At 46.7% G+C, this 27,697-nt stretch overlaps 8 protein-coding genes across 8 annotated transcripts; 3 read left to right on the forward strand and 5 right to left on the reverse strand.

Annotated features, from left to right (window-relative positions):
• The first annotated feature begins 7,272 nt into the window (after positions 1-7,272).
• Positions 7,273-8,722, forward strand: BJY04DRAFT_173836 (uncharacterized protein). The gene is made up of 2 exons (XM_073709285.1): positions 7,273-7,622; positions 7,693-8,722. The coding sequence occupies exons 1-2, from the start codon at positions 7,605-7,607 to the stop codon at positions 8,446-8,448; spliced, it is 774 nt and encodes a 257-aa protein (XP_073564665.1). The 5' UTR covers positions 7,273-7,604; the 3' UTR covers positions 8,449-8,722.
• A 917-nt stretch (positions 8,723-9,639) lies between these two features.
• Positions 9,640-10,206, reverse strand: BJY04DRAFT_173704 (uncharacterized protein). Its single transcript, XM_073709283.1, has one exon. It carries the CDS (start codon positions 10,113-10,115, stop codon positions 9,816-9,818), a length of 300 nt encoding a protein of 99 aa, XP_073564666.1. The 5' UTR covers positions 10,116-10,206; the 3' UTR covers positions 9,640-9,815.
• A 90-nt stretch (positions 10,207-10,296) lies between these two features.
• On the reverse strand, positions 10,297-12,444 carry BJY04DRAFT_211759 (putative G1/S-specific cyclin Pcl5; the record flags this gene model as incomplete). The annotated part of the gene is made up of 2 exons (XM_073714451.1): positions 10,297-11,939; positions 12,012-12,444. The coding sequence occupies 2 exons, from the start codon at positions 12,442-12,444 to the stop codon at positions 10,297-10,299; spliced, it is 2,076 nt and encodes a 691-aa protein (XP_073564667.1).
• A 218-nt stretch (positions 12,445-12,662) lies between these two features.
• BJY04DRAFT_173767 (uncharacterized protein) lies at positions 12,663-14,160 on the reverse strand. Its single transcript, XM_073709284.1, has 3 exons — positions 13,488-14,160; positions 12,915-13,233; positions 12,663-12,842 (listed from the first exon to the last, which is right to left on the reverse strand). The coding sequence occupies exons 1-2, from the start codon at positions 13,963-13,965 to the stop codon at positions 12,953-12,955; spliced, it is 759 nt and encodes a 252-aa protein (XP_073564668.1). The 5' UTR covers positions 13,966-14,160; the 3' UTR covers positions 12,663-12,842; positions 12,915-12,952.
• Positions 14,161-16,240: 2,080 nt separating this feature from the next.
• Positions 16,241-17,146, forward strand: BJY04DRAFT_224626 (uncharacterized protein; the record flags this gene model as incomplete). The annotated part of the gene is made up of 1 exon (XM_073718024.1): positions 16,241-17,146. One exon carries the CDS (start codon positions 16,241-16,243, stop codon positions 17,144-17,146), a length of 906 nt encoding a protein of 301 aa, XP_073564669.1.
• A 190-nt stretch (positions 17,147-17,336) lies between these two features.
• Positions 17,337-19,338, forward strand: BJY04DRAFT_173894 (nucleobase cation symporter-1 family protein). The gene is made up of 3 exons (XM_073709286.1): positions 17,337-17,670; positions 17,731-18,365; positions 18,434-19,338. The coding sequence occupies exons 1-3, from the start codon at positions 17,526-17,528 to the stop codon at positions 19,280-19,282; spliced, it is 1,629 nt and encodes a 542-aa protein (XP_073564670.1). The 5' UTR covers positions 17,337-17,525; the 3' UTR covers positions 19,283-19,338.
• Positions 19,339-19,342: 4 nt separating this feature from the next.
• Positions 19,343-21,448, reverse strand: BJY04DRAFT_203067 (IPI1/TEX10 family protein). Its single transcript, XM_073713305.1, has 3 exons — positions 21,243-21,448; positions 21,118-21,190; positions 19,343-20,917 (listed from the first exon to the last, which is right to left on the reverse strand). Exons 1-3 carry the CDS (start codon positions 21,288-21,290, stop codon positions 19,986-19,988), a joined length of 1,053 nt encoding a protein of 350 aa, XP_073564671.1. The 5' UTR covers positions 21,291-21,448; the 3' UTR covers positions 19,343-19,985.
• An 83-nt stretch (positions 21,449-21,531) lies between these two features.
• Positions 21,532-25,071, reverse strand: BJY04DRAFT_174009 (nitrogen regulatory protein area N terminus-domain-containing protein). The gene is made up of 2 exons (XM_073709287.1): positions 24,287-25,071; positions 21,532-24,216 (listed from the first exon to the last, which is right to left on the reverse strand). Exons 1-2 carry the CDS (start codon positions 24,733-24,735, stop codon positions 22,023-22,025), a joined length of 2,643 nt encoding a protein of 880 aa, XP_073564672.1. The 5' UTR covers positions 24,736-25,071; the 3' UTR covers positions 21,532-22,022.
• Between the last annotated feature and the right edge of the window lie 2,626 nt (positions 25,072-27,697).

Here is a 27,697-nt window from a genome sequence, read left to right on the forward strand (position 1 = left end):
AATATAATATATTTTGGCGTGTTATAATTTATAACAACAGTATTGATAAATAAGTAACTTATATTCCTTGCGGTTATAGTCGTTATTATTAGTACTAGGTAGATATATTTTGTAAGTTAGTCCGTGATAACTACGAGATAGTCTCTTTTTAATATTATAGTTAGTAAAGGACTTATAAAGTTAACTATAATCTATTCTTATAGTTTTGTTAGTACTTCTAGGTTCTGTAACTTCTTATATAGAGCATGCCTCGCAGGCTTATTCCTAATATAGCTTTTATATTTGCTAATATATTTTTTAACCTTTTTCCTTATGTTTTTAATATAATAGTTTCTTGCGATCTTTTCGCATGTTTTATTAATACTAAAATATCCCTCTGTTAGACCGTTATAATATAATAAAATAATCTTATTAATTAGCATAGGTAGGATATAGATTAATCCCTTAATTTAGATTATGCTATCTTAGTGCTTGATCCTGTTATTTAACGCTTCTAGGATTTATTATATAAGTTTATTATCTTTTAGGGCTTTCTTAACCTTATCTAGGACTTCTAGTCTGCTAACTTTTATTATCGCGGCCAGGATTATTAGGTTATTTCTAAGTATTCTATTTTTGTTAACTTGCAGGATCGCTAGTTTTAGATTTTTTTTTTTATTTTTATAGTCTGGTCTTCGGCTAAGGGCGTCTGCCTGCGTATTCTTAGTTCCCTTATAGTATACTATCTTATAGTTAAACTATAATAGTAGTTCGGCTTATCTAGCTTATCTCCTTATTAATACTTTAGTTATTATAAAGTAAGTTAGATTCTTATAATCAGACCTGACTATAACTTAGTGCCTTATATTTTCTAGGTAGATTTTCTAATATTTAAATACTGCTATAATAGCTAGTAGTTCTTTGTTATAAATATTATAATTTGCTTTTAGTAGCGTGAACTTTCTTAAATAAAAAACTACTAATCTTTTCTTGTTATTAGCTCTAGTTTAAGTTATTATAACTTCTAAAGTATAGTCTAATATATCTATTTCTACTACTATAAGTAGAGTAGGATTATGCTATTTCTAAACTAGTAAATTAGTTAGCTTTTCTTTAGCTTTCTTAAAAGCTCTTTATTACTTATTTATCTATTTGTAAGGGATGTCTTTCCTTAATAGCCTAAATAAGGGTTTTATATTATAGGCGTACCCCTTAATATAGTATTAGTAATAGTTTAATAGACTAATAAATTACTATAGTTCCTTAAGGTTTTTAGGTACTAGCTATTCTTAAATTGCTTTGACCTTTAATACTTCCGCCTGGATATTATTCTTAGTAATCTAGTACCCCAAAAATTCTGTTTCCTTAATATAGAACTCGCATTTCTTAAGCTTATATTTAAGATTTGCTTTCTATAGCTCCGCTAGTGTTTTTTACATATCTAGTATATATTATTCGAAGGTCTCCGAATAAATAATAATATTATTAATATACACGCATGTATATCTGGGTAAAACCTTCTATAATACTTTTTTAATATATTATTAGAACAATGCTAGTACATTAGTTAGCCTGAATAGTATAACCTAGTATTTATAAAAACCTTATTTTATTTTAAAGGTAGTCTTCTATTCTTCTCCTTCCTTGATCCTAATATAATAATACGCGTTGGTTACGTCGAGTTTCATGAACTATTTTGCCCCGCGTAGTCTGTCTTGGATATTATTAATTAAAGGTAAGGGATACTAGTCCTTAATTATTATGTTATTAAGTAGTTAATAGTTAATACAAAGTCGCTCCTTTCCTCCCTTTTTTAGGATAAATAAGACCCCGTGCCCTATTAGAGACTTTAACTTCCGGATGATCCTAATAGGTTTTTTAGCGTTGATATATTCTTTTAGCAACCTATTATGTTTGTTATTTAATAAGATTATTTATTAGTAATCTAACACTTTTCCCTCCTAAATAGGTATAGTGTGGTCATAGGGCCCGTGCGGTGGTAGCGCCGGGTTCTTAGATTTCCTAAAAATATCTCGAAATTAACTATACTCTTTCAGGATTTTTTAAAGTAGTTTAGTATTATTTGTGACTGCTGCTAGCTACTAAGCTTCCTCCCTATCTCTTTTTTTATCTTTAATAATTTTATAATATTATCTCGTTTTACTGGTAGCCTAACTAGGAATATTTATTAACCATGCTCTCTCTAATAATTACTTTATCGCTGTAATAACAGAAATAACTAGACTTTTTTCTTTTAGGGTTGTATGATCACCTCTAGGTATTAACCTCCCCGCAGGTTATTTAATTACCTGCTTAACCTTATTCTAAGCGTGTTACTAGCTGCTAGCCCTAACTAGTGCCTTCCTTCTTATTTATAGGTGTTTCTTTCTCTATTAAAGTATCTTCTTGCTTTAATTAATATCTAGGTTATAATCCTCGAGCCACGGGATCCCTAATACTATATTATACTTGCCTAAAGAGGTCACGTTAAAACTTAGTTTATAGTATTTCCTATATACTACCATAAGTAGCAGTACTAATTCGATTATTAGTTTAAGAGTTCCTAGGTTCTCGCTGTTTAATCTGTTAATTAGCGTGGGTACTTCTTTCCTCACGCTTAGTAATTTGTGGAAGTTTATGAATTCAGGGTTCATAAAATTACTAGTTACTCCTAAGTTAATTATAGCGTTTGCTAGCTATTTATTAACTTAGATTAATAATTTAAGGTATTATCCTTGCTGTGTTACTACTAAGAATCCTGGCAAGGCTAATTTATTACCTTCTAGGGATTCTAGTTCCTAGTCAGGTACCTTTCCATACTATAGTAGTATTAGTACTAGTCCTGCCTCTTTCTTTCTTATATTATAGTAGAGACACGGCATTTTATAATAGTAAAGCCATATTTCAAACGCATGATCTGGGTATCTCTTGTACCCTTTACACGTGCAGTTTATCTAATAGCACGGGCATTCTATATTATCTTTTATATATCTAGGCGCGACCAGGCTATACTCTGCCAGATTTTTTAGGATATTATGCCACGGTACTAGACACCTTTATTTATAATAAGTAACCTATAATTATTAGTCGTGCTCTGGGTGCTTGACATAGTACTTGCAGTCACACTATTAGTAATAGTAGTATTTATGATTAAGTAAGCTTCTTTGCTTTCTGCTAGTTTCCCTTAGGTTATTATAATAGTCTTTATTATCTCGCCCGCAGGCTCCGCAGAATTGTGGGTATTTATTATAGAACTGTTCGTGTACTACCTAATCCTTATTAGTCCTGTCCTAGCACGTTAGCCGGATATAATAATATTAAAATATAATTTATTACTAGAGTTATTATTACTCTTGCTTAATTTTATTTCTCCTATATTCTTAGCAATTCTATTCTATAGTATTAGGCCTTCTTCTATTACCTAGTAGTCTAAAGGGATCCTTAAATCCTTCTTAAATAAAATTTTTAATTAGGGTTTCGGGCACCTTAATAGGTTCCTCCCTGCTAGGACCAGGGCCTTCTACTTAAGTACTAAATTATTTGTTAAGAGGGTTAAAGTCCCACGTAATAGCTAGGAATTTATTATGTTTCTTTTCTTAAACTAGCTTAGTAACAGGTTCGTCTCTATAAGTCCTGTCTAACCTCTTAACTTAGTTATTTTATAAAATCTATTAGAGTTAACGTTTTTTAGTATAGTACTTATATATGAGCCCACGGGCCTTGCTACTATAACTAGTATTATATTTTCTGGCCTAAACACGCATGTAGGCTTCTAGCTCTATATTAGTTATACTATTAAGGGCTTATTTATTTTATTTACTCTAGTCTAGGAGCAAGTCGCTCAGGCGTCCCCTTACCCTTAGCTTCCTAGCTCGGTATAGTATATACCTAACTAGTTTTTTTATTTCCTGGGTAATTCTTGCAGCTTCTTTATAAGTTAGAGGCATGTCTATGTTTTCTATATGCTCTACTTCTTCTAGGGATATAGTAAAAGGGTCTTTTTCCCTAGTCGCGTTAAGTATTATTAGCTCTATAATAGTATTTAGTTATTTTCTTTATCTAGAACCTTTATAGTTTTTCTAGCCCTACTTCTTTTTCTAAGAGTAGTCCGCTGCTTTATAGCCTAATTTACTATAAGTAAAGCATAGATTTTCTTTTTAGCGCCGTTCCCTTTCCTTCTTAGAAAGTATTATATTAAGATTTATTAGTTAAGGTCTATAGGGATTACTATATCCCTGATTTCTTAGCTAAAATTATTATCTAGTATTAGCGCGGTTTCCTCTAGTCCTGCCGGATTAATAGAAATATAGTACTTGATATTCGTTGCGCTAGTACTAATAATAACCTCCTCTCCTTGCCCGCAGGTCTTGGAGTTAGTTATTAATTTATACTACTTGCTTAACCATTTCTTTAATAGTCTTAGGTCTATCTATAACAGTTATCTTTTTAAGGATCTCTTATTTAAGTCTTTCCTTGAATTACCTAATAAAGGCCTCGTCGTCCTAAGATATATATAATTATAATTACGCGAACTTAAACGTATAGTAAGACATATTACCTGTCTGCCTTAGTTATCTTATTTCTTGTTTAGTATTTTAAGTAGCGTTAATATTACTAAAAATATCTTTTAAGTATCTCTTGAAGATACTATAGTTTGCAAAGATTTCCTTAGTATTATTAGCTATCTTATCTATATTAGTAGTTTAGTACTCCCTTACGAAGGGTTTAAATTATTTGTAAGCTGCCCTAGTAAGGTAAGTAAAAGCAAAGAGAACTTTATCTCCTTATCCCGCAAACTTATCCTTATTAATATTAAGATAGGTATTTATCTAGGTCTACTAGTACCTAAGCTTGGATCGAGTACTATTAAAAGGGTTAGGGATTTTAAGCTTTATAATCTTTGCAGTAAGCCTGTTACTGAGTTTAAGAACCTACTCCTAAAGCTATTTAATTATCCCTTAGATATTACTAGTAGGAGTAATATTATATTAGTTAAGGTTATTAGTTAAGCTATTAATAGTCGCGGCTTGATTATTAAGCTGCTCCTGTATAGTATAAATAATAGACTAGAGTTACTTTATATTAGTAAAGGGTTAGTTAGCTTGCTAATTTCTTCCAGAAGCCATAGTAATAGTTATTTTAAGTTAAGATAAAACACTCGTGTTAACTAGTGATTAATATATTATAGAAGAACTAACCTCTAGCTTCTTCTTAACCCTAGTAACCTCTCGTAAGCTCGCAACGCTTGACTTAACTTACTTAATCCTTTTTCTAAATAACTTTATATCTAACTAGTATAAGGACTAGTCACGGTCAGGGTTAAGCTTAGTTAAAGTAGGCAAGGCCAAGTATCCTATATATAAGGTACTTGTAGAGTAGTTCGTACAAGTATATTACTATTTTAAAAGTAACTCTAAGATAATAATTTATATTAATCACGAAGAACAAGTAAGACTAGATATAATAGTAATAAGCATCCTTAAATATCCCTCGCTAGTATACTATTCTAGTATACTATCCTTATAGTCTTTTATCAGGTACCTAGGTACCATCCTGGTATACTATTCTCTTAGTCCTTTATTATAGTATACGCACGTAACCTTTCTTTGTGGGTGTCTTGTTAGGTAGGCTCTATTATATAATAATTAATATCTATCCGTGCCTGTTAGTATTACTAGGTCTATCCTAATACTAAAGATAGTTAACATGTTAAGAGCCTAAATATTATAATAGCGTAATTTTCCGTGGCTAATAATATTTCTTCCTTGATAATAGTATCCTGGGATACTATTATCTTGTTACAACGTTACTGGCTCGTATTATTCTGCCGCGTAGACCGCCTGGCTGGGTTCTTAACACCGTATTATTCTGCCGTGTAGACCGCCTGGCTGGGTTCTTAACAGTAACAGGCTTTACTAAGAAATACCCTAATATTAGAACCTAGATAGCTCGAAAGATTAGTTGTCAGAGAGCTATATATAAAGATCCTAAAATAATTAGCTTATTTTTCGAAAAGTTAGAGAAGATCAAAAACAAGCATAGTATTTTAGATAAAGATATCTTTAATTTTAATAAAACTAGCTTTGCTATAAGCCTAATTATATTAATAAGAGTTATATTAAGAGCTAAAATACTAGGCAAGCCATAGCTTATTATACTAGGGAATTAGAAATAAGTTGCTATTATTAAATATATTAATTTAGCTAGCTAGTTAGTACTAATTACTATTATCTTTAAAGTGAGCGCTATATTAAGGGCTGGTTTAAGGGATTTACTACTTTACTAGCCTAGAAAGTTAAAGTCAGCGCTAATAAATAGATTATAGATAAAATATACCTTCGCTAGCTTTAAAAATACTTTATCCTAGCTATACAGAGGCTAGGGAGAAGAGAGAAAGTATTTCTAGTTCTAGATAGGCATGGAAGCCACCTGACGCCTGCCTTTAATATTATATAAGAGAATAATAATATTATTTCTATCTACATGCCTTCTTATTTATCTCACCTTTTACAGCTATTAGATATTAATTATTTTAGGCTATTAAAGAAGGTGTACAGATCCCTAATTAAGTAAAAAGCACGGCTAGGATATAATACTATTAACAAGCTAGATTTCTTAAAGGCCTATCTAGAAGCTCACAGGAAGGTCTTTATAAAAGAAAATATTTAAAGTAGATTTAGGGTAACTAGGATTCTTTTATTTTTGCCTGTTATAGTACTAGATAAACTATAGTTAAAGCTATTAACTCCTATATCCCCCTAAGTAAAGATCTTACTTTAATTCCTTTCTTATAGCTCTGTACACCTTACATAGTCCGCAGGTATATTAAAAGGCTTTATTAATTAAGAAACTTCTAAAAAATAACTCTAGGAGTCTTTTAACTTTATTAAAGCGGGTACTAGATAAGTTTGTAAAGAGCTATAAAGTAGCTATTTATAACACTAGGCTATTAGTACAGGAAAATAATAATCTCCGCTTATATATTATAGATCTTATAGTAAAAAAGAGTTATTTTAAGCGCTTAATAACTCCTACAGAAAGTATTTTATTTAAAGAAGGCCAGGAACTTATTTCGTTAAGAAATAATAAAGTTAAAGTTAAAGGGGGGGGATTAAGTACTAATACTCCTCCAACTTCGGAAAGACCTAGGCGCGCCCCACTAACTTGCTCAGATTACAGAGTACGTGGTTATAAAAGAACGGGATATCGCGCTTCTAAACGTGTTTAAATTATTTTATTTAAATAAGAATTAATAGAGTTGTTCTAATCGAAAGTTTATAGAGCAGTATAGTTGTTGGGAAAACCACCAGCCGCCCGGGATGCACCGGCCGCCCGGGAATTACGTTAGTTAATGCCGATTAGTCATCTATGTTGCGGTGTCGATCATAGATGCCAACAACAGAACAAAAAAACAGCTTCAGGATAGTCTCTCACAGCTCATTCGCATCTCAAACCTTCTAATTTACGACTTCGGTTGCTCAATTGCCAACTCTATGGGTGAAGCTTCATTCGCTTTGAGTTTCTAGATACCAACAATCAAACCAAGCTCACAACTACAAAACCCGCCCTTTCAATCTCCCCGCAACAACAACAACTCCTCAACAACCTCACAAACAACCCGAATAATGGCGAACTCCACTCCAGTACCTTCCCACTCTGGCTCTCTCTTTCCCTCTGAAGCTCTATGATGAATTAACAGGATCTCTACGATAGACCCCCCAAATACCTCACCACGTCTCAACTCTCCTCTCCCACCTCACCTCCCGCCCCGGCGTGCAATCAACCCTCATCCTCTCGCGCAAAGACGGCTCAATAATCCAGACAACGGGTATCCTGGCGGGTCCGAAAAGAGCTAGATCTGAAGCTTCTTTACAGCAAGTTTCGGCGCCCGTGCTCGTAGACACGGCAGCGGCAGCGGCAGCGGAGCAGAGTGAGGCACAGAGTCAGGGACAGGAAGCTACGACCACGACTACAGATGCAGCATCAACATCAACATCAACACAGACACAAACCCAACCCGACCAACCACAGCACCAAGCTCAACGACCACAACAACCATACACACCAACCCAGGCAGAGACCCTCGCCGCGCATATCTTCTCGTTCGTTTCTGCTGCGTCGGGATTAAGTTTTTCGCTTTCGCATCCTGTGGACTCTGGCTCCAACGGCAATAATAACTCTGCTACGTCGCCTAGTCCGGCTCACCAACCGAGTTATCTTTCCAGATCAGCGTCTGGGGCTGGGACTGGCGAGGCCGATGGCTCTGGCTCTGGCGCAGGGTATGATGGGGTCGACGACGACGAGGTCAAACTGTTGCGGCTGAGGACGAAGAAACATGAGATTGTGGTTGTGCCGGATCGGAAGTATCTGCTTTGTGTGGTGCATGATGCTGTGCCTGGGGGTGGGAGTGGTGTGAATGGGGTCGGGGGTGCAGGTTCGGGTGGGGGTGGTGCCAGGGGGTTTAGGTGATATGGGTTTGTTAATGCAGTGATTCGGTGGTGGTGTGTTGGGGGTCTTTTTCTTGTGTATATTTGCAAAGAAGATGCAGGCCAGTCAGGGCTGGGCTGGGCTGGTTCTGGAATGGATATACCTCGGTCAGCAAACCCACCTCTGAGGGACGTAGGACGAGACTACATAATCAATAATATACAGAAACTACATATTTACGTCTTCTCGTGGTCAGTCTTAAAGGGCAAAACACTATCCTGCATCTACCTTCTGATTATCCGAATAGTTACGCATACTTGAGCCCTCCTGGTACGGACATCATGAACTCCCGTCGCAATCTAAGTCGAGTACTCGGAGTAGATCAAGTAGTAACTAATACTAATTCATGCAATGCATGTCTTGCATGATACCAACATTAATCTTACTCTTATAAACACAGTCAGCAAGCCCCCTAGCCACCTACCTAACCTATCAAATCACCTTGTGTACCTACTTGACCCTCCTCCATCTCGCCACCCACCCAGCCTCGTAACCAGTTAGCCCATCCAAGTTCCAACCCATCCTCGACAATGACTCACTTACACCCACGGACCTTTCTCGGCAGAAATCTCTTCACCCCTCTGCCTACCCTCCTTTCCAGTGCGGTCTTTTCTCGGCACCTATCGTCCATTTCTATAGGCTGGGATACCCGCTCGCTACACCTCAGCCCACGACCGAAGGTCCTAGCTAGCTGGCGCTGGAGTTGGACAATAGAAGGGAGAGGGAATGAGTCATAGGTAGGGCGCCGGCGTAATCAATATTAGGTATTACTGTGGCTACGGTGGTCTCCTGATCCAGGTCACATGGTGGGTTCTTGGGAAAGTGCAAAGAAAGGACCGCAGAGCTCCAGGTGGGGGCGGTTGAGTGCAGGTGGAGGGGTAAAGAGCGATATTACATCACCTGAGAAAGAACAATAATACTCTGAAAAGAGAAGGAGAGGCTGAAGCTCTTTGTTGCCCGGAGGGAGGGGCTGGTTAGGCGTGCTCCAGCTGCTCATCTATCCAGCTCTAGGCTGCAGGCGCTAGGCTAGGCGCTGAGCGGTTGAGTTAGGTTGCGGGGGTTTTGGCGATCAGCTCAGCTCAGCTCAGCTCAGCTGAGCGGAGGACTAAGGAGGAGAGTTGAGGGTTAGTTAGAGGAACATGCTTTAGGAAATAAGGGGGGGAAAGAGAATGAGTAAAGGAAGCTGTTGAACTATGTACGTTAACCAAAGATAATCAAATCAAGCGAATTTATAGCGAACAAAGCCTCGACTCCGACCAAGAACTCCACCTAGCAGGATATTATGCATTTAACACCTACTCCGGGATCAGACGGCGAGAGCCAGTCATAGCAAGAGAGTCAGACGTAAATCAATCCATTCCATACCGTTCCATACCCGTTCCACTCCGTATGATAATAAATCCAATAAGTGACATCAAAGAAATGGCAAAGAACGACAGTCCAACACCGACATACATCATACACCAGTGAGCTTGACCAGGCTCACCGAATCCAGCTAAAGTCAAGACAAACTCCGTCTCCGATGCCCGACAATGGTGGGGGGTATATACAAAGTAGAAAAAAGAACTCGCTTTTTCCCCATTGAAAGGAACCAGAGAGAAGTTCATGATGAACTTTTCCCGACCCAAAATCTCTTCCTTATGCGCCATAGAGAACCCGAGAAGAGGGCAGCTCGGTCGACGAGCTGAAGAGCCGGCACCAAATAATAATTATGCAATAAGCGGTGTGGATAGCAACTTTTCCTTTCTACAGAAAAGAAACGCAAAAAGAAGCAAGGCCGGATAACATCAAGAGTGTAGGGTAGGATGAGTGTAGAACAACTCCGTTCCGTTAAAATTCGGCGCGTAGGCTAGGATGAAGCGCAATTTTGTTTGCTTCACTGCCACAGCAAGCCCGTTTCATGCCCGCAGGACCGGATAGCGGAGCACCGAATCCAAGAGCCTTCAAAGACGGAAGGGAGGGAGACTGATTTTCCAGCTGTGAAGGTCGAAGAATGCCAGCCATTTTGGCATCGGGTAGCACTCTCTCTTCGACAGCAGAATCCGTGCGCATCAACTGACGTACGTTATGATGTAGCTGGAGGTCATCAGAGTTAGTCCGGCCACGCTTGCGGGTTGAACGAGGCTTGTGAACGCGAGACAAAACACCCGAGAGTTGGCACAGACTTTGCGCGGCTTCATGAGTTGACTTGACATCCACTGGAGCTGCCAGCGAATAGCCAGGCATTTCCGGGACATAAGAGGTCTTCGTCGTGAAGTCCGGGCTAGGCGGATCACAGTAGATCTCATCAACTGGAGATCCCCCGAGGGCCATGTGTTTCAGTGGGCCTTTCATAGAATTGCCTGTGGACCGCAGAGTCGCCTGCATCGCTAGGCTAGGCAGAGTTGGCGCAAGAGACCCACATGAGCTAGACATGGAAGAGCGCGAAGACTGCGAGGACAGTGTTGAGACATCCGAGACCATCGACTCTGGAGAAGAGGCAGATGAGGTCGAGCGAGCCAGTGACGACCGACGCATAAGGGTTGGGAAACCCTCGAGCGAGCTGGCCTTTGGGCAGAACGGCAGTGACGGACGCTGGTCGTAGATAGACCGCGCTGTGCACATGCTCTGCGACATGGCAGCACACATTTGTCGTCGGTATGACGGGCGGAAGCTCCCACTCGCAGCAGGAGTAGAAGCGTTGCTCGACTGAGGAGTCATCTGAGGAGTTGGCAACAGAGGAAGCCGAGGCATTGATGGAAGGGATGTGGGGAAGCTATCCGCACGTTTCAGCTCGGGAAGGGGGATTGTAGGAAGGCTGCTGAGCTCGGCGGAAGAATAGGTTGGAGGACCAAGAGCGCTTGCTGCGCTGCGAGGCGACGGGGAATCGCTGGCGAAACCACCGTCAAACCCACCTATACTCGTAGGAGTCATAGGCTCATTATCGATTTCTTCCAACTCGGAAGTGAGTTTGGGAACGATAGTGCGCCAGGCCTGCTCGTCGAGCGGCATCATGCTGCCAGCGCCTGGAGTATACTTAAGAACAATATCCGTCCAACGCTGGAAAGTGGCTTCTGAAATGTGAAGTCTCCATTCCACAGCTTCAAGGAACATCAGCTCGTTCTGATTGATTTCGACTGTGTTGAGGCCGGAAATCTTGCTCCAAGCGCGAGCAGAGTAATTCCGGTCCTGTAGATATTTCGACGCAAGGATCAACGCCGCCAAGAACATGCGTCGGCCGCACTGCATGGCTCGGCAGACTGGCTTAGCTCGCGACTGATCCTGTGCCGACTCGGGACTTGGCACGTGTGACTTAATCTTAATCAGGTAGTAGAGTGCTACCTGTAACGTGCTGTAGCTTGTCCGCGACCGACGGAGAGTTTCCTGGATAAAAGTGCGAAGAGGCAAAACCCCTTTGCATCCTGTTGTTGAATCACTCCGAAGTGATACGGCGGACAAGGGCCAAATGATTTCGACGATCAAAGACGCAGTGTCTTGATGGAAAAGCTTAGCACGGAAATGGAAACTTTCGATCGGGACCAGAGTTATTTTGAGTTGTGACTTACCGACAAGGTTGTCGACGAAATTGACTTTCCGCTCGGATTGTCGTAGAAGACATGGCGGAGGGCGCGTGCATGATACGCCACTGGACTGCACGCCGCTGTTGGTTCGTCGGGGATGCTTGCGCAGCTCCGGCGGAACAGGGGCTTCAGCAGTTGTTGGGGCATTGCCCCTGAAACAACCACGCACACCACCGATGACACCTGAGCCCCTCCCTCCAGCTAGGTATTCGCCCTCATTCTCCCAGATCACGTCAACAGAGTTTGTTGACGTTGATGAGATCGAACTGTGAGTGGATACCGCATCGAGCGAGAAGACCGAGGAGGAAGAGGAGGACGCCGACGAAGAAATCGACGAGGCATAGGGATGCGCATAAGGCGCTTTGTATTGAAGAGATTGGTTTGAGTCTCTCAAACCGAACACGTCAATCCCTGTCATATCCGAAATGATGTATAGTCTCGCGACCCGAACACCCTGCAGCAAAAAATTATAATCTTTATAGTAGGATCTTCGTGTCGAACTATCAGACTGATAAGGTCGAGGGCGATGTGGTTGATGTTATGTAACCGTGAGTTTGTCAAATATACCGTTGTGCAAGTAACCGTTAACGAGGAGCGATAAGACTAGGGACCGTCTTGAGTTCGCAGGCGACGGCGTGCCTATGAGCGATGGTACTCCAGTTTGTTATAGAGTATCAAGAAGTAGTGTTGTTAAGGGGTTGAATGTATGACCATCCAACAAGGGTGATAGCGAGTTAGGGTAGGTATATCGAGGTCGGAGGGAGAACGTGGCAAGGAATGTGTAAGGATAGAGTCACCGTCAAGTGTTCCGATCACCTATTGTTAGAGTCCAAGTAGATCAGGCCGGATATCGTGTGAGAGTAAGAGGCAACGTTGGGTATAGCTAACGTGACTCTTTCAAGACAGATGTTGAATGGAAATATGACTCAGTAAGAGACAGCAACCATGTCAGAGGCTCGGAGATCTGGGGTAATGGATTCTGCAAGATAGGTGACCGGAACAAGAGACGAAGCAACAGGGTACATTTTGAGGTCGGAGGCAAATGTGAAGTTATAGAGAGGCCGATAAAACGGCGGACCGACTAGGGACAAGCAGGCAGGTACGAGGTCCTCCGCGCTTGTGTAGGCAGTCAGCGGTTGTATCGGGAGGCAAACACGAGAAAGGTCAAGCGACGAGGAGGTTGTGGTGGGAAGAGGCTCGAAATAGGCTGATGTGAGAGAGAACTAGTCAGCAAAGAGATGCTCGCTCCGAATTTATGGATCCCTCTGGCGCCTGGCTATGACTCCTAACAAGAAACCAAGGGTCCGCCGTCTGGTGACTATATGGGGAGGGCGGAGTCCAAGCCAAATGACTAACTTTGGGATGGCAAAGTATGAGTTAAGTCAGGCAGAAAGGGGCAAGACAGTATGATAACAGTGGCCAGGATGAACAATAAGGAAAAGAGAAGAAGCTGTTACTCACAGTGGGCGGGCGCAGTGGCGAGATTGGTAGAGTGGCGGAAACTGAGGGAGAGAAAGAGAGAGAGAGAGAGAGAGAGAGCGGATGCAGGGACCACCGAGAAGGCAAAAACAGCGAGGACAAAAGAGCAAGAGCACGAGAACAAGAGCAAGAGAACTATACAGACGCCGAAATAATAATCATTGAAAAAGTGAAAAGAAGAGTTTGTTGAGAAGAGTAGAGAGATGGCGAGGCAGAAGAGGGAGTCAAATCGGTCAACCCTGGAGAGAAAAAGAGAAAGAGGGAGAGAGGGAGGAGAGTAGTGGTGGTGAGGATCGGGAGAGGAGAGGCCAGGCTCAGGCTGCGGAGGACGGGTGCGGATGGATGGCGATGACTCTTTCCTCTCGATCTGTCTGTCTGTCTGTCCCCAGCCGAACCTGAGATAGCAGCACAGCCTGACTTGTCTTCTCGAGAATAATAATAATTCTATAATTATCATCATATCTAATCATTATTATTTCCAATAGCCTCATCTCCTTCGCTCTCGAGAATATTCTCTTGCTCCCGACACCACGGCGCTTTTTGATCATTTAGACTTTTCTCGAGTCTTCGAACGATCAAAAGAAAACTGCTACGGAAGTTCGGCTCTTTCTTTGCTCGATCCTTTCTAGTAGCTACAGGTGTTCTATTCATTCATTCATGAGTATATTCCGTGGTGTACTCGGTACGACCTATCGAGGCTGGGTCGATTCCGCTACCCCAACGTCATTAGGCCCGCCTGACTTGACTTTCTTCTGAGGTGCGTAGTAGTTCTGGAGAAATTCGACTCGAATTCCACTTCCATACTTCAATCAGACTAGCAGGGTAGCGCGATATCGACTAGTTGGCATGATCAAGCAGATGCGATCGTGGTTGGGTGCGTATGTGCGCGCATCCGAACAAGGTAACTTGGGACTCCATCCGAGCACCTGTCATTCGATGCAGGCTGAGAGGATGGTATGAACACCCATGACCGCCTGTCAATCCTCACCCTGCTCCTGAAAACGGCCAGCCAGTTGGATTCGTTGCGGTGCTTCTGTGACGCGGAGGTTGACGGCCCAAACCAAAGGAGAAAATCTCGGTGGTCAGCCAACCACCACAACCGAATTTCCAGCCACGCCACTACTCGTCCTCCCATCCTCCAGTTGGCTCAAGATGCTCAGCCTGACGGCTCAAGAAAGCAGCAGCACCCAACCAGGTAGGCTCTCGAGCGCATTTAGTGTTCTTCACAATAATGCAAATTCCCGCTGGCATGGAAGTGTGCCCCAACTCTGATAGAGTTCCGTTTCGGTCGTACGCAGAACAGTGACAACTGGCTGTGGAACCGCCAGGCAGCATCTCCCTGGCGGCCATACCTGTGCTTTCAAACTCACACCCAATCGTCTGCTGTTCACAGATGCTTTGCAGGGCGCTTGACCTGAGTCAGCTCTTGGTCGGTCCTCACAGCTCGCTTTGTTGAACTCGTAATCACATAATCATGGACTCATAGACAGAGATTCCAACACAGCCCATGGCGCTGTCCTTGAATATTACACCACATTGTGATTTCAACCAAGATGGCAGTACAGTGCGTCCGTAGCCTGTAGGAGAAGGCTGAGCAAGACCAGTGCTAATAGTAACCTCAGGCACCACTGCCACCGCCGGAGTTGGAGAGGCAGAGAACTTTGAAGTTTGGGTCCCTACTTTACCCGTGCCCCACGTACTTTGAGTCATGCCATCATGCCAAATCACTATCCCGGCCAATCACAATACTCTTATTTTGACTTCCCCGCGGTGAGACGATTAGGACGAACTCTGACGATGTAAGAGTGAGGAGGGGTGATGGATGAGATTGAGGGCCCCGGTGGCTTCGAGAGAGCTTTCATGATCACACTGTTGATAACTGAACTTCCTTCAAAACTATCATTTGTAAACTATCAATAATCTTGAGATCGGAGGCGTGACTCGGGATGTTATGGCGAAGAATTTGTCCCGAGGTTCCGGCCACCGGGCGATAAGCCGAAAGTGGCTTAGTCGATTGCCGGATGAGGAAGGTGGCTACTTGGCAACGCCTAATTCATTAAATTTTTTATGAGGCCTTGATGAGTCACTCCGTTCATTAATTTACATAATATCACATGACTTTCTTGGTCTGGAGGAGTCAGAGTGCGTTGTACAGAGTAATACGGACGGTTCATGGGCGAAACTACTTTCCTATGACCAACATCACCAATATATATGTAGACTATTTACCGTTACGCAATATGCGTTATGCAGCCAGGTTTGCCTCATCGGCAGTTGTAAGGCTTGAGTCAAGGTGCAGTTGAAATATATATCCGGGTCTGACAAAAAATATCTTCTACCGAAGTTGCAAGCCTCCCAGTAAGAGGGCTAACCCTGATAGACCTTTCCAATCAGATGAAGTTGTCGCATCCTGAGCCGCTCCTTTGGAGTCTTTCTGGCGCTCGCTTAGAGACTCAGATTGTGGTGTTGAGCAATCACATGGCGACAACGAGTCAGATCTAATCTGATAAGATCATACGAGCCCGGAGCTCGCACTAAGCCAAGAGAAGTAATGACCTGGGTGGAGTCGCGATAGAAACACCTCCTCTTTGACTCCCCCTCACTTCTTTTCTTCCATCATCCTTCCATCTTCCGTAGAGATCTGCATACGATTAGGGCTCCTTTGCCAGGGTTTCCTTGCTTGAAGATCTCATCCTCTGCAGTCCTCTTTTCATCACTTACCTCCCCTCCTCAAGATGGCTCCTATCGTCGCCAAGTTCATTTACGGACTTTGCTTGCTGGGACTCCCTCAAGCCGCCCTCGCTACTCCCGTCGCGGCTTTGAGCAACGAGGCTCCCAACCAAGCCACTCTGGCTGGATCTCAGGACTCACTGCTAAACACACCTCTTGAAGGAAGCGTTGTCGGACACGATGCAGTCTTCGTCGACTCGGGATTCGATGAGGAAGCGGACGAGTCTTCTATATTGCCGCCGTCATGGTGGACTTCAACTCTTATGGCGCGGCGACTACTTGCCCTGTCCAATTCTGGCGTGGTCTCAACCATCTTCCCCGACCCCTTGCCGCCTAGGAGCCATGCCCCGGAGTCTGTCGCCGGTCAGTCCATCAGTCTGAAGGAATACTTTGCCGACTGTGACGAAGCGCTGCCCTCTGATGCAGGTAACGGTGGAGATGGAAGCCCGACCTTCCTCGCACTCCGTATCGCGACCACATTTCGTAATACCGCGGCGGGCTCCAACGTCAGTCTTTCCATCGACTGGTGGGATCATCTAAACAACACCAGGCCGGTCTTCCCCGGCTTCCCCCTCAGCGCCGCTGGTCTACCACGCGTCACGCTGTTCGGATACATTGAAGAATTCGAGACGCCTGTGCCGGCGACCACAGAGGCAGCGCTGCGCAACTGTTACGTGGGTGCTCATCCGGACGCTCAGGTGTGGCTACCCGGACGACCAGGATCCCCGCACTCAAGCTTCTGGGCGAAGATGGTGGTCACCCAGGTATATTGGATTGGAGGCTTTGGCGGATTCCAGCAGATCGGATGGATGAATGTGACGGAGTGGAGCGGCATTCGCCGGGAGAAGAGTCTGCCTGGTATCGGCGACGGAAGAGGATGGCAGGATGTTCGACTCCCTGGAGAGAATTAGAACGAAGGCAAGCGTGCGATGCGCCGAGACGGCGGACGGGTAAGAGCCTGGGTGGGAGGTGCAGGTGGCTGGGGGCGAATGCATGGATTGGCTGGTGATATTTAGCGACTCTTAGGAGATCGTATTGCTCCAGTTGTCTTGCAAATGCAGTCAAGAGAAACGAACCAATTCTCCTATTAGAGCAGTCGATTGAGTAGGCTAAGAGTAAGAGATAAGCTGATGATACCCCAGACCTGCATGCACCAATGGCAGCTGCTGCAGGGATTCCTCTATCTATGCCTTATCTCGAGCTCCGATTACGTCGATCGCCTGATATAACGATGCCTTTTCTTTGAATCTCAAGTACAGCCCCAGCTCCTACATTTGAATTACTACGAACATGATGAAACTCCGTCTACGTCGCCCTCACCTCCGCGTGGAGCAATCCCAATCAGCCTTTGCGAACGGCAACGCTCGGTGGACAAATCTTGATCTGGACCCCGTTCCCCGCGACGGCCGTCTCTGGGGTCCTCTAAGTTTCCTCTGTACTCCACCCCCATATTCTGCCAATTCCTTACTACCAGCGTGACTAACACTGTAACCAGCATACTGGATCTCCGACGCCTTCAACGCCGCAACCTGGCAATTCGCATCCAGCATCATCGCCGTCGGTCTCTCCTGGCGCGAATCCCTCGGCATCGTCGCCCTCTCCTTCTTCATCATCTCCTTCGTCATCTCCGCGAACGGTGCCGTCGGCGCAATCTACCACATCCCATTTCCCGTTATCGCGCGTGCATCATGGGGGTTCTACGGCTCATACATCGCTTTAATCTCTCGCGTGATCCTCGCAATCTTCTGGTTCGCGATTCAAAATGTCAACGGCGCAAATGCCGTTAGGGTCATGATTGGCGCGATCTGGCCGTCGTTCTTGACGATGAGGAATACGATTCCGGAGGATCAGGGAATCGAGACGAATACGATGATTGCATACCTCATCTTCTTCATCGTGCAATTTCCGTTTCTCTGCATTCACCCGAATAAGGCCCGCTGGCTGTTCGTTGCGAAGAGTGTGATTGTCCCGGCTGCGTGGGTTGCGATATTGATCTGGGCATTTGTGGCCGAGGGTGCTGGGCCGATTTTCGAGCAGAAGCCAACGGTCAGTGGGAGTGAGTACTCCTGGGTGTTCTTGGCCAGTATGACTTCTGTCCTGGGGAACTATGCGACCTTGAGTGTCAACCAGGTATGCTTTCCAACCCTACCATACCCCTAGACATTCACAGCATACAGCATACTGATATAAGTACCCAGTCCGACTTCTCCCGCTACTCCCGCGTCTCCCCCAAATGGCAACTCCTCTATATCCCCCTCCTCCCCATAATCTTCACCTTCATCTCCTTCATCGGCATCGTCGCCTCCTCAGCCGGCTGGTCGCGCTACAACACCCCCACAATCCCCTGGGACCCCCTGGTGCTAATAAGCCACTGGTCGTCCCGCGCCTGCCGCTTCTTCGGCGCATTCAGCTTCGCCCTTGCCTCGCTAGGCGTGAACATCAGCGCGAACTCAATCTCCGCGGCCAACGACCTCATGGCGCTCTTCCCCCTGCACGTGAATCTCCGCCGCGGCCAAATCATCTGCGGCGTGATCTCCTGGGCGCTTGTCCCCTGGAAGATCCTTGCGTCGGCGGGCAATTTCCTGAACTTCATGTCTGCGTATGCAATCTTCCTTGGCCCGATTGCGGCGATCATGCTCTGGGATTTCTGGCTCGTCAAGGGGCGGAAGTATGACACGCGGGCGCTGTATGACCCGTCAAATCCGACTTATAGGTTCAACGACTGGCTGTTTAATTGGCGGGCTGTTGTGGCGTTTCTGGTCGGTGTTGTGCCCTCGCTGCCTGGGTTGATTAATTCGGTGAACTCGGATATCGAGGTTGGGGTTGGCGTGCATCCTTATCAGTTTGGCTGGTTGTTGGGGTTCGTTGGGACCAGTTTGGTTTATGTTGCTCTTAGTTTGGGCTTTCCCGAGAGGGTTGCCTTGGTTGCCAGGGCGGTTTTGGCGGATGAGGTTTATGAGGTTAGGGAAGGGGTTGAGCCTAGTAGGCATTGGGGTCAGAAGGGGGAGGTTGTTAGGGCTGGTGAGAAGGGGTTTGTGGGGGCTTGAGTCGGGTTGATGTTATGGTGATGTTGTACAAATGGCTACAGTATATAGGATTTGGCAAGAATTGATGTCTGTTGATTTTAGGACTCGTGACATAGTACGCTCATATTTAAGTCTGCCTGCGTTGCAAAACACTGCTATACCGCATATATCACCAGGATGCTGGGCAGAAGATGATTGAACTCCGTCTTATATTCAGTAGTAATATCCCCATAACTCCAGAAAAGGTTTAATTGTTTTGGACACCATGTATATGCAACAGACATCCCCATCACCGAACAAGAACCAAATTGCTCGTTCCTTGGAAAGAAAATCCCTCGAGAGTAACCCGATGCATAGCACCCTCGTCGTGGCTTGGATGAGATAATTCGTTTAACAGAAAAGAACGCCTTCCACGAAGACTGCTTGTTAAGAGAGCCAGCTAGCGTCGGTGGCTTGGCCGAGGCCCTTGTTTTTCGGTTTGATTGATTGCTGTCTGTCGACTGACTCGACTCGTGTGGACGATGTCTTGGGAATGTTTATCTGTCGGCCTGCTCGTCGTTCGTTTCCTTGCTGTCCCTGAACCGACTAGCCGGGTATCTCCTCAAAGTCCAACACAGCACATTCATGGCCACCATCCGTGTGTCGTCCTCTCTCATCAATCCATAAGAAAGCCCGTCAATATCTCTGCCACATCACCCAATGACCCTCAGCCAGGCGAAACCCATCAATTCCTCGCCGCATCCAAAACCTTCTTCACTCCACTACTCGCCCTCCCCACCTCCCCACCCTCACTCCTACACCCCTCAACCCCCTTCTCCACAGCCCCCAGAAACCTCCCCTCGAAGACCCTCCACCGATCCTCCCTCGTCTCATACATCTCCCCCTCCTCATCCCTCGGCGCCCCAAACAAATTCAAATACAGATACGGCTGCGCCGTCAGCGGAATCATCTGCGACCGGGTCTGCAATATCGGAAACGAAGACATAGTAGATCCCGAGAGCCCACCCGCATCAACCGAATCAACATCCATCCCCATCCCAGCCTGCTCCTGCACCTGCTCAAGCAACCCGGCATCCAAGAACTCCGCAAGAACACCAAGCACCCTCACCTGCGGCTTCCCTTTACTCCCGGCCTTCCCGAAACTCGCTTTCGCTGTGGGCGCCGTGCTCGTCCACTTCGAGTTCCCCTCGATATGCCACCCGAGTACACTCAGGAAACAATTCAGCGTCTTCACCCACGCTCCCGCGACACTCACGACTTCTTCCCCGGCTACATTCACAAGCCAGCTCAGTACCTCGACTGCAGAGGCCCGGATGTCCGCGGCTAGATGGGTCATTCCTGCCCGGACGTACGGGAGGAGTTGCCCTACGTGATCGCGGACGTCGGACTCCGGGAGCGATTTGAAGAGTTTGAGGAGGTTTGTGCGGACGGAGGCGTTCGCGTCGAGGATTAGAGGGAGGAGTGGGGGGAGGAGGGTGCTTACGGGTTGCGGGAGGGGGGAGGAGGTTGGGCGGGAGGAGATCATGGTTGTTAGTGTGGCGAGGGAGTCGCGGCGTTGGGAGTCGGATTTTGAGGATGTGAGGGAGAGGGCGTGTGTGAATTGGGAGGATTGGGTGGGTGCGTTCAGGGTGAGGGATTGTTGGTTTAGCGTTATTGCTGTTGGGTGGGTTAGTATTTTCTGGTATGGGTTCGTGGGATTATTGTTGAGAGGGAAAGGGGGGTTGATCTGTCTAGCTTGTTTGACCTTTCGTCCTTATCTCATCGGCGAGATGAGAAAGAGGTCGAGATACACGGCTGCTCGGCCGGTTGCTAGACGGAATGGGTAGAGAGGCAAGACAAGGCAAGCAGAAGCATACATTTCGACTTGAAACTGGTATCGGTATAGTTCTCCGGCTTTCCTTTAGCCTTGCCGACTTTCAGTTTTGGTTTCTAGTCACATCGTTAATTTTCTATCTCCATTTTATCTCAGAGAAAGACGTACCACAAAGTCCTTCTGCTTCTCCTTCTTCCGCTTGTTGCTGGCGCCCATTTTGGCTTGTTTGACAGGACCGAGGCCGCGCCGTGAGACCAAAAATGGTATACGAATCAGATGAGTTGTTAGTCCGCCCGGATTCAGCAGTATTGCAGGTGTATGTAAATTAGCGTGAGTGTATAGACTCTGATGGTTGCAGGAAAGTTGAAGCTCAGGAAATTTTATATTGTCACGTGAAACACGTGATCCGCAGCGGCGTTAGCCAAGTCTAACGGAGATACTGACATAGAGACTACTGCTGCACGGCAATTAAGAATAGAACATCATACAGAATACGATCATATGTCTATTAATGACTAAATCAAAGAGATGCGCACTTCTGCCCGGCCCTGACCCCGAATGCGAACAATAAAAGCAAGAAAACAAAAACAAACAGACGAAGGTCAGGAACCGGACAGACGCGGTTGTATCAAGCAGAAATCACAAATGAAGCACAAGCATAGAGACATCACGTCCGAAGACAGACATTGGCAAATACCCAGACAAGGCTGTCAGGCTGCAGCCACAAATTAGATGTAAGGAAGACCCGTCGACAAAAACCGGACCGAAAATTGCATCACTCGTCAACCATTATCAGCGTCGTGAAGCCATTCTGACTGTCAGTCTCGCTTCGTATCACCAAACGCCTGTTCGTTCTAGCGAGAATCCCAGCTCAGGTAGTCATCAGGTCTATATGTCGCCGCGTAAGAAAACGCATGAAGCGAGTAAGAAAATAAAGCGGTAAAACCACTACAAACTCATCGTAAGCCACTCCCATTCTTGGCTCGCGCCTTGTCCAGCAGCGATGGAATGGTTGGCGGGGTTGACTGCTGCCGGAGGCATGGCTGGAGCGAGCGGAACAACCTTGGATCGCCCACCGGACGAAGTGCTGGATCGACTCGCGTCGTCAGCCATATCAACATCAGAAGCCTTTTCTAGCCTGCGCTGGCGTTTTGGTGCCACCTGCACCGCAGCGCGGCCACTCGCTCCCGGAGACGTAGTTACTGGGGTGCTCTTTGGTGGAGCGGCGGCGATGGGAACAACACCGGAACTTCGAGCAGACGAGCCGCCTGGCATTGCTGGAGGAGACTCAGACGCGGTTGTGCTTTGAGCTCGGCTGGCGGTAGGTAGAGATATAGGCGCTTGCTGAACCGAGTTCTTGCGAGAGGACTTCTTGGATGTACGTGAAGACCCCACGGCAAGGGTATTGGCGCTGTTGCGGTTTCTCTTCTTGATCACATCGGTTTTGAGCGACAGCGGGCGCACTACGCCATGCAGTTTCAGAAACAGACCGCAGGCGTTGCACAGCGGCTGACCTTCTGGGTTGCGCCGCCAAAGTGGCGTGGTCTGTGTGAAGCAATTGGTGCAAGTCGTCGGTCCGTTCTGCTCGCCATTTTTGGTGCCGCCTGGGCTGGCGGGCCGAGAGGGGGCAGCACTGCTCAAACCCGACTCGGGTGGTGTATTAGGGGAGGTATGAGACGTCGGTCCGGAGGCCATGCTCTGACGGAGTAGTTGGGCCGTGTTAGGAGTGGAAGTTGTGCGAGCGATCTTCTGTCGCCGGGGGTCCTGCTCCCGATTGCGCACCTCACTAACAGAAGCAACCGAACCATGAGTCCGACCTAAGCCTCCGCCCTGGTTCCACTCCATAGGAGTGTCCATCATGTCTGAAGATCCTATCGTGACGTGCTTTCGATGCTGCGCGGCGAAGCCGGGTAGCGATTGGTAAGAGCCGGGATACGATGCATCCCAAGGCATGTTGCCATTCATATCGATTGATTCATCGCCGAACTCTGCAGGCATAGCCAGACCACCGCTCGAATACTGATTTCCATCATCATCCTCATTATCCGAGTCTGCGCCAAAGGAAAACATAGCAGCAGCGTTGTTACCGTGACTGTAGTCGTTCGGGCCTAACACCTGGGTCGGGTCAACATGTTGAGGGATGGAGAACCCAGGAGAATGAATGGATGAAGGGGGGTTGCTCATGTGGGCGCTCTGGTGAGCGAGTTCTTGAGACGAGCCCCCTTGATTGTACATGTACCGCGGCTGCAGGGAGGCAGACAGGTTAGACGACCGCTGAGTAACATAGGTGGGGACCCTGCGCTGTGTTCGTGTATCCACCGCCATATCGAAATACTTGGAGTGTTCACCATCATAGACCGGCTGCGGGGTTGAAGCAGTCGACTGATAGCCGGACGGTGGAGGGGAGAAGAACTCGGTCGAGTTGAGCGAAGAGGCAATTGGAGTCTGGGCGTAGAGGTTGGCAAAAGGATTGCCGCTCGTCATCGGGGATTCGCTGGGGGAGAAGGTAAATTGCTGTTGGTAAGGGCCTGCGGAGGGTAGAATAGGGTCATCGCCTAGGTTGAAGGTATCTAGAGCGAACGCCATCCCGGGCGAGGTATGATTTTGGGCATTTTGCATGTGTTGTGCGTTCAACTGAGTATGCAGAGCCAGACCTGATGAGGCGTCCAGGTTATACTCAGGCACAGCGTGCGCGAAATCGGGATCGTGAGCCAACATGGTGGTGGAAACGGGTGGCACATGCGGGGACGACTCGGCAGGACGCTTACGAGACGGGATCTGCAGGTTGAAGAATTGACGTTCGTCAATGCTGGTCTTGCGAACGCGACGTGGTACGTAGCCAAACTCGCTGTCTCTGCGCTGATCTTGAGGAGGGTGAGGGAACGATGCAGGTACGGGCGTCGCCTCTGCTGGCTGATCCCTGCGGGATTTGATCGGGATGGCGCCAGCTATGGCCGCCGAGGCTTTGGTAACCGGAGGAGAGGGGTTTTCAGAAGGAGAGAAAGGGATGATAAAGTCGTCAAGATTCATGGGATCAGTAAGGGTATCCGCCGCGGTGGTGGGAGTGTTGGGAGAACGTTCCGACAAGCGAAGTTGAGCAATGCCACTCATTGTAGGAAGAGCAATGTTCGTGCTGGAGGAACTATAAACCATTAGTGACGGACAGAAAAAGCAATAAAGGAAAACCACTAGATCCGGCCAAGATGACGTACCGAGCAAGCTGCTCCGCGCGCTCTCTCTCCTGACGCCTCATACTCATAGCCATCATCCGCCAAGTCAGATTTTCCATGCGCTCCTGGTTGGGCAATTGAGCCTTTGTCCTAGAATATAACTTCCATATCTGAGTCGCTAACGGATCCCTCCTCTGCATCTCATCAGGGCTGTCGATCCCCCTCGAGCCACTAGGCTTCCATTCGGGGAATAACGAGTCGTCCAACAGGTTATCGTGGATCTGGGCCGAGTCGGAGGGGCTGATGGGCGAGCCGAGCGAGAAATCGTCGGAAAGCTGGGAGGGAGCGGCACGGTGTGAAGAGAAATCTTGCGGGCGACTGGAGGAAGAAGGCCCCAGGTCGGCGAAATCATGAGTCGCGGGAAAACCAGCGGCAGCGGTTTGTGTCGGTCGCACACGGCCAGAACCTCCCCCGAGAGTCAACCCAGACATGATCTTGGGTTGGTAATCTCGTGGGCTCCTCTAATTGGAAGCCCGGAGAGGAAGAAAGAAAAAAGAATAGATAAGAAAATGGCCCAGGAAAGGAAAGGGGAGAAAAGATAACAGGGAAAGGTAGTAGTCGGAGTAGATAAGAAGAAGAAGCAGACAAGAGGATGAGATCAAAAGGGATCAATGCGAAGAGCGATCGAGAGAGAGAGGGAGAGGGAGAGGAGGGGAAGGAGAATAATTGGCCCCTTCAGCGGCGGAGGACAGTCAGCCTGGGCTGGAGAGTAACAGAGCGAAATGAATGGGAAGGGAATTCTCACTTACCCGCCGTTGACGACCAGAGGGCCGGTTGTGAGAGACAGGTGCAAGCCCAAGGTGCAGGGAAGACACGAAGAAGGTGCAGAAGAGGAACGGAAGCTAGGATCGGGTCAGCGTCAGTGGTGAGATCAACTGCTGCTGCTGCATTATTATGGAGGAATTAATCATCGCCCACTGGTCTCTCGAGGAGAAATGGTTGCATACCCCAGTTTCTGTTCCAGTCTCGATGTCCAGTCCTTGATCAGTGCTCTGCTGACTGTCTGAAAGGAGATATGTTGGTGGTTGCTTTTTTTCTTTTCTTTTCTTTTCTCTGATATATTCGATACTGCTATACAATCCGGTCTTTTTTCTTCTTCTCTTTTATTCGGGGGTAAGAGGATGCGCTCCGGTTAAACAATTGGGGTCGAGGGCCTGCAGACGACGCTCCAACGGATCCAGCTCTTGGAGCTCATCTGAGAGAATTGAACTGAAAGGTTCGCAGGTGGGCGAGGAGGCAGAGAAAAGTAAAAAAGGAAGACGATGAGGGGTATGGTCTATAGTACAGTACTTCCTGGAGAGGCAGGATGGAGGGGAAGTTGATGGATGATGCAGGTGGTTGACCGGCCAGTGATAAACAATAAGCATGAATTATGGATTCAGGTAATAGGCAAAATAATGGAAACAACCGCAATCCAGACACGGTCTTTTTTGGACTTTTTGTGGTCCTCTTTTTTTTGGCTTCCCGCCGTAAGAAACCGAAAATCGTCAGTGCTGTGCGCCGACTGTGCGCTGGTCGGCGAGCTAAGACGCTTAACTTGCTTTCCTGCCAGGTTCCGTTGAGTTTATATTCTTCTTAATATATCTCCAACTCTCGTCTGCAGAGTCAGGAGTATCTCGATGTTAGCTAGTAGTAGTTGTCCAGTACTCCTATGGAGTACTACTAGTAGTGACTACCGTACCGGGTAATACCGATACTGCTCTAAGGTCAAACAGGGTGGGTATTTAAGGTTTCATCTGGGGCGGGGAGTTCTATGTTGCTGCAGCTTCAGCGATTCTCGAAGCCTGGCTTCCACTCTAATTCAGAGCTTAATTGCCATCAATTCCAGTTACAGTCGACTATCCGATCCGCTTCACGAGAGCACTCGCTCTTTGATGGGAGAACACACGACAGACAATTCACGGTTAATTGTTCTCCAACCCAGCCAGCTGTATAGTCCGCAAGAGACACGCTTACTCCTCCGGCTCGCCCCAGATACGAAAGTACCAAAGCTCGGCCTTTCTAGTGGCGGACTAATGGGGGTAAGTCCGCCAATAGCGTTGCTTCCAACTCAACCAAATCAATGCTCCTAGAACCATGACTGGTTGCTGATGCAAGTCGAGCATGAGTCTGTCTTTTCTCCAGACTTGGAGCTGAGCCCCCCTCTAAGCCAGGCTCTTTTCAAATCTAGCGGTCCTGATGACTTCTACGAACTTCAGAGGAGGATGATGATGCAGATACTCACATTTTCCCCTGACTCGTAGGATGGTCCGGGCACCATGGACTCATGGAGTCTACCCAACTCAAGCCGTCAATGCTTGGTTCAGTGAACCGCTATTTTACCGTCATCACGCCCATTGGTTCCGATTTGGGCGAGCGGCTTAGCTAGGGTGCTTTGTCCCCTGCAAAGCACCAGAGGCGTCTTAGCCATAAATGGTCTAGACAAATCGGACCGCAGCATGGCTGAAAAGAGATGCACGTCTGCCGACATGTCTCAGGAGTATATCGGAGGGCGTCGAAAGCGCTGAACATGTCCGTTCCTCGGAGCCGTGTTGTGCCTGTTGCTCCCGATATAGGACGGGTATAGAGAGGCCAGGGAAAGGGTCGAGTCTTCTCTGGCGGGGCGGACGACATCGGGCAGTCCGTCTGGTCCGGAAGGGCGCCGAGATGAGCAACAGCGGCCAGCCTTGATGCCCAAGCGGATCGGAGGCCCCTTCGAACTTCGGGAGCTCTCACATGCAAGAGACGATAATACGTTCGTGTTTCATAGCGATCGTAGACTACCACGCATGCTGTACCATGGTCGCCTCAAGCCAGAACCTCTTTTTGATGGGACAGACTGCAAAGTCAGAATCAATAATCGGTCTGCCCAAGACTGCAACTCAATAGAGAGCGAGCTGAGATGGTGGTTTGACGGTTTTCCGGTTCCTATCTTACCCGAGATTGTAAGATCCGGTATAGAGATCCGTAAAAATCGTATCGTCAGTTTCGTTTCAGGCGCAGAAGGAAGGAATCCACCCTCCGTTCACAACCATTCTTGAGCTTCATCCTACAAGAACCACAACCTATCCGGGGTCGATTCCAGAAGGCAGAGGCTGGGACTGGTTCCACAATACACTGATTCCGTCGCGGGGCCCCTTGTCAGCTCAAAGGCCAGAGTGCGAAGTGAACGAACAGCTGTGTCTGATCTTCGCTTCGAGTCAGTAACAATTCAACACCCTTGTTCAAAACGTCGACCCTTGCTCTATACAAGGTGATGGGCTCCATACGCTGACAGCACCGGTGGTCCCTCTCCGGTCGCACGAGACAATCGACCTTAACTCCGGAAGAGATGTCGCCCTCTTACTGGAGAAGGAAACTGAGCCGGTGATGCACAAAGTCCACGACGGGAAAGAGCCTCCCCAGACTCGGAGT

Source organism: Aspergillus karnatakaensis (assembly GCF_047715665.1).
Source record: "Aspergillus karnatakaensis strain CBS 102800 unplaced genomic scaffold BJY04scaffold_95, whole genome shotgun sequence".
Taxonomy (NCBI): domain Eukaryota; kingdom Fungi; phylum Ascomycota; class Eurotiomycetes; order Eurotiales; family Aspergillaceae; genus Aspergillus; species Aspergillus karnatakaensis.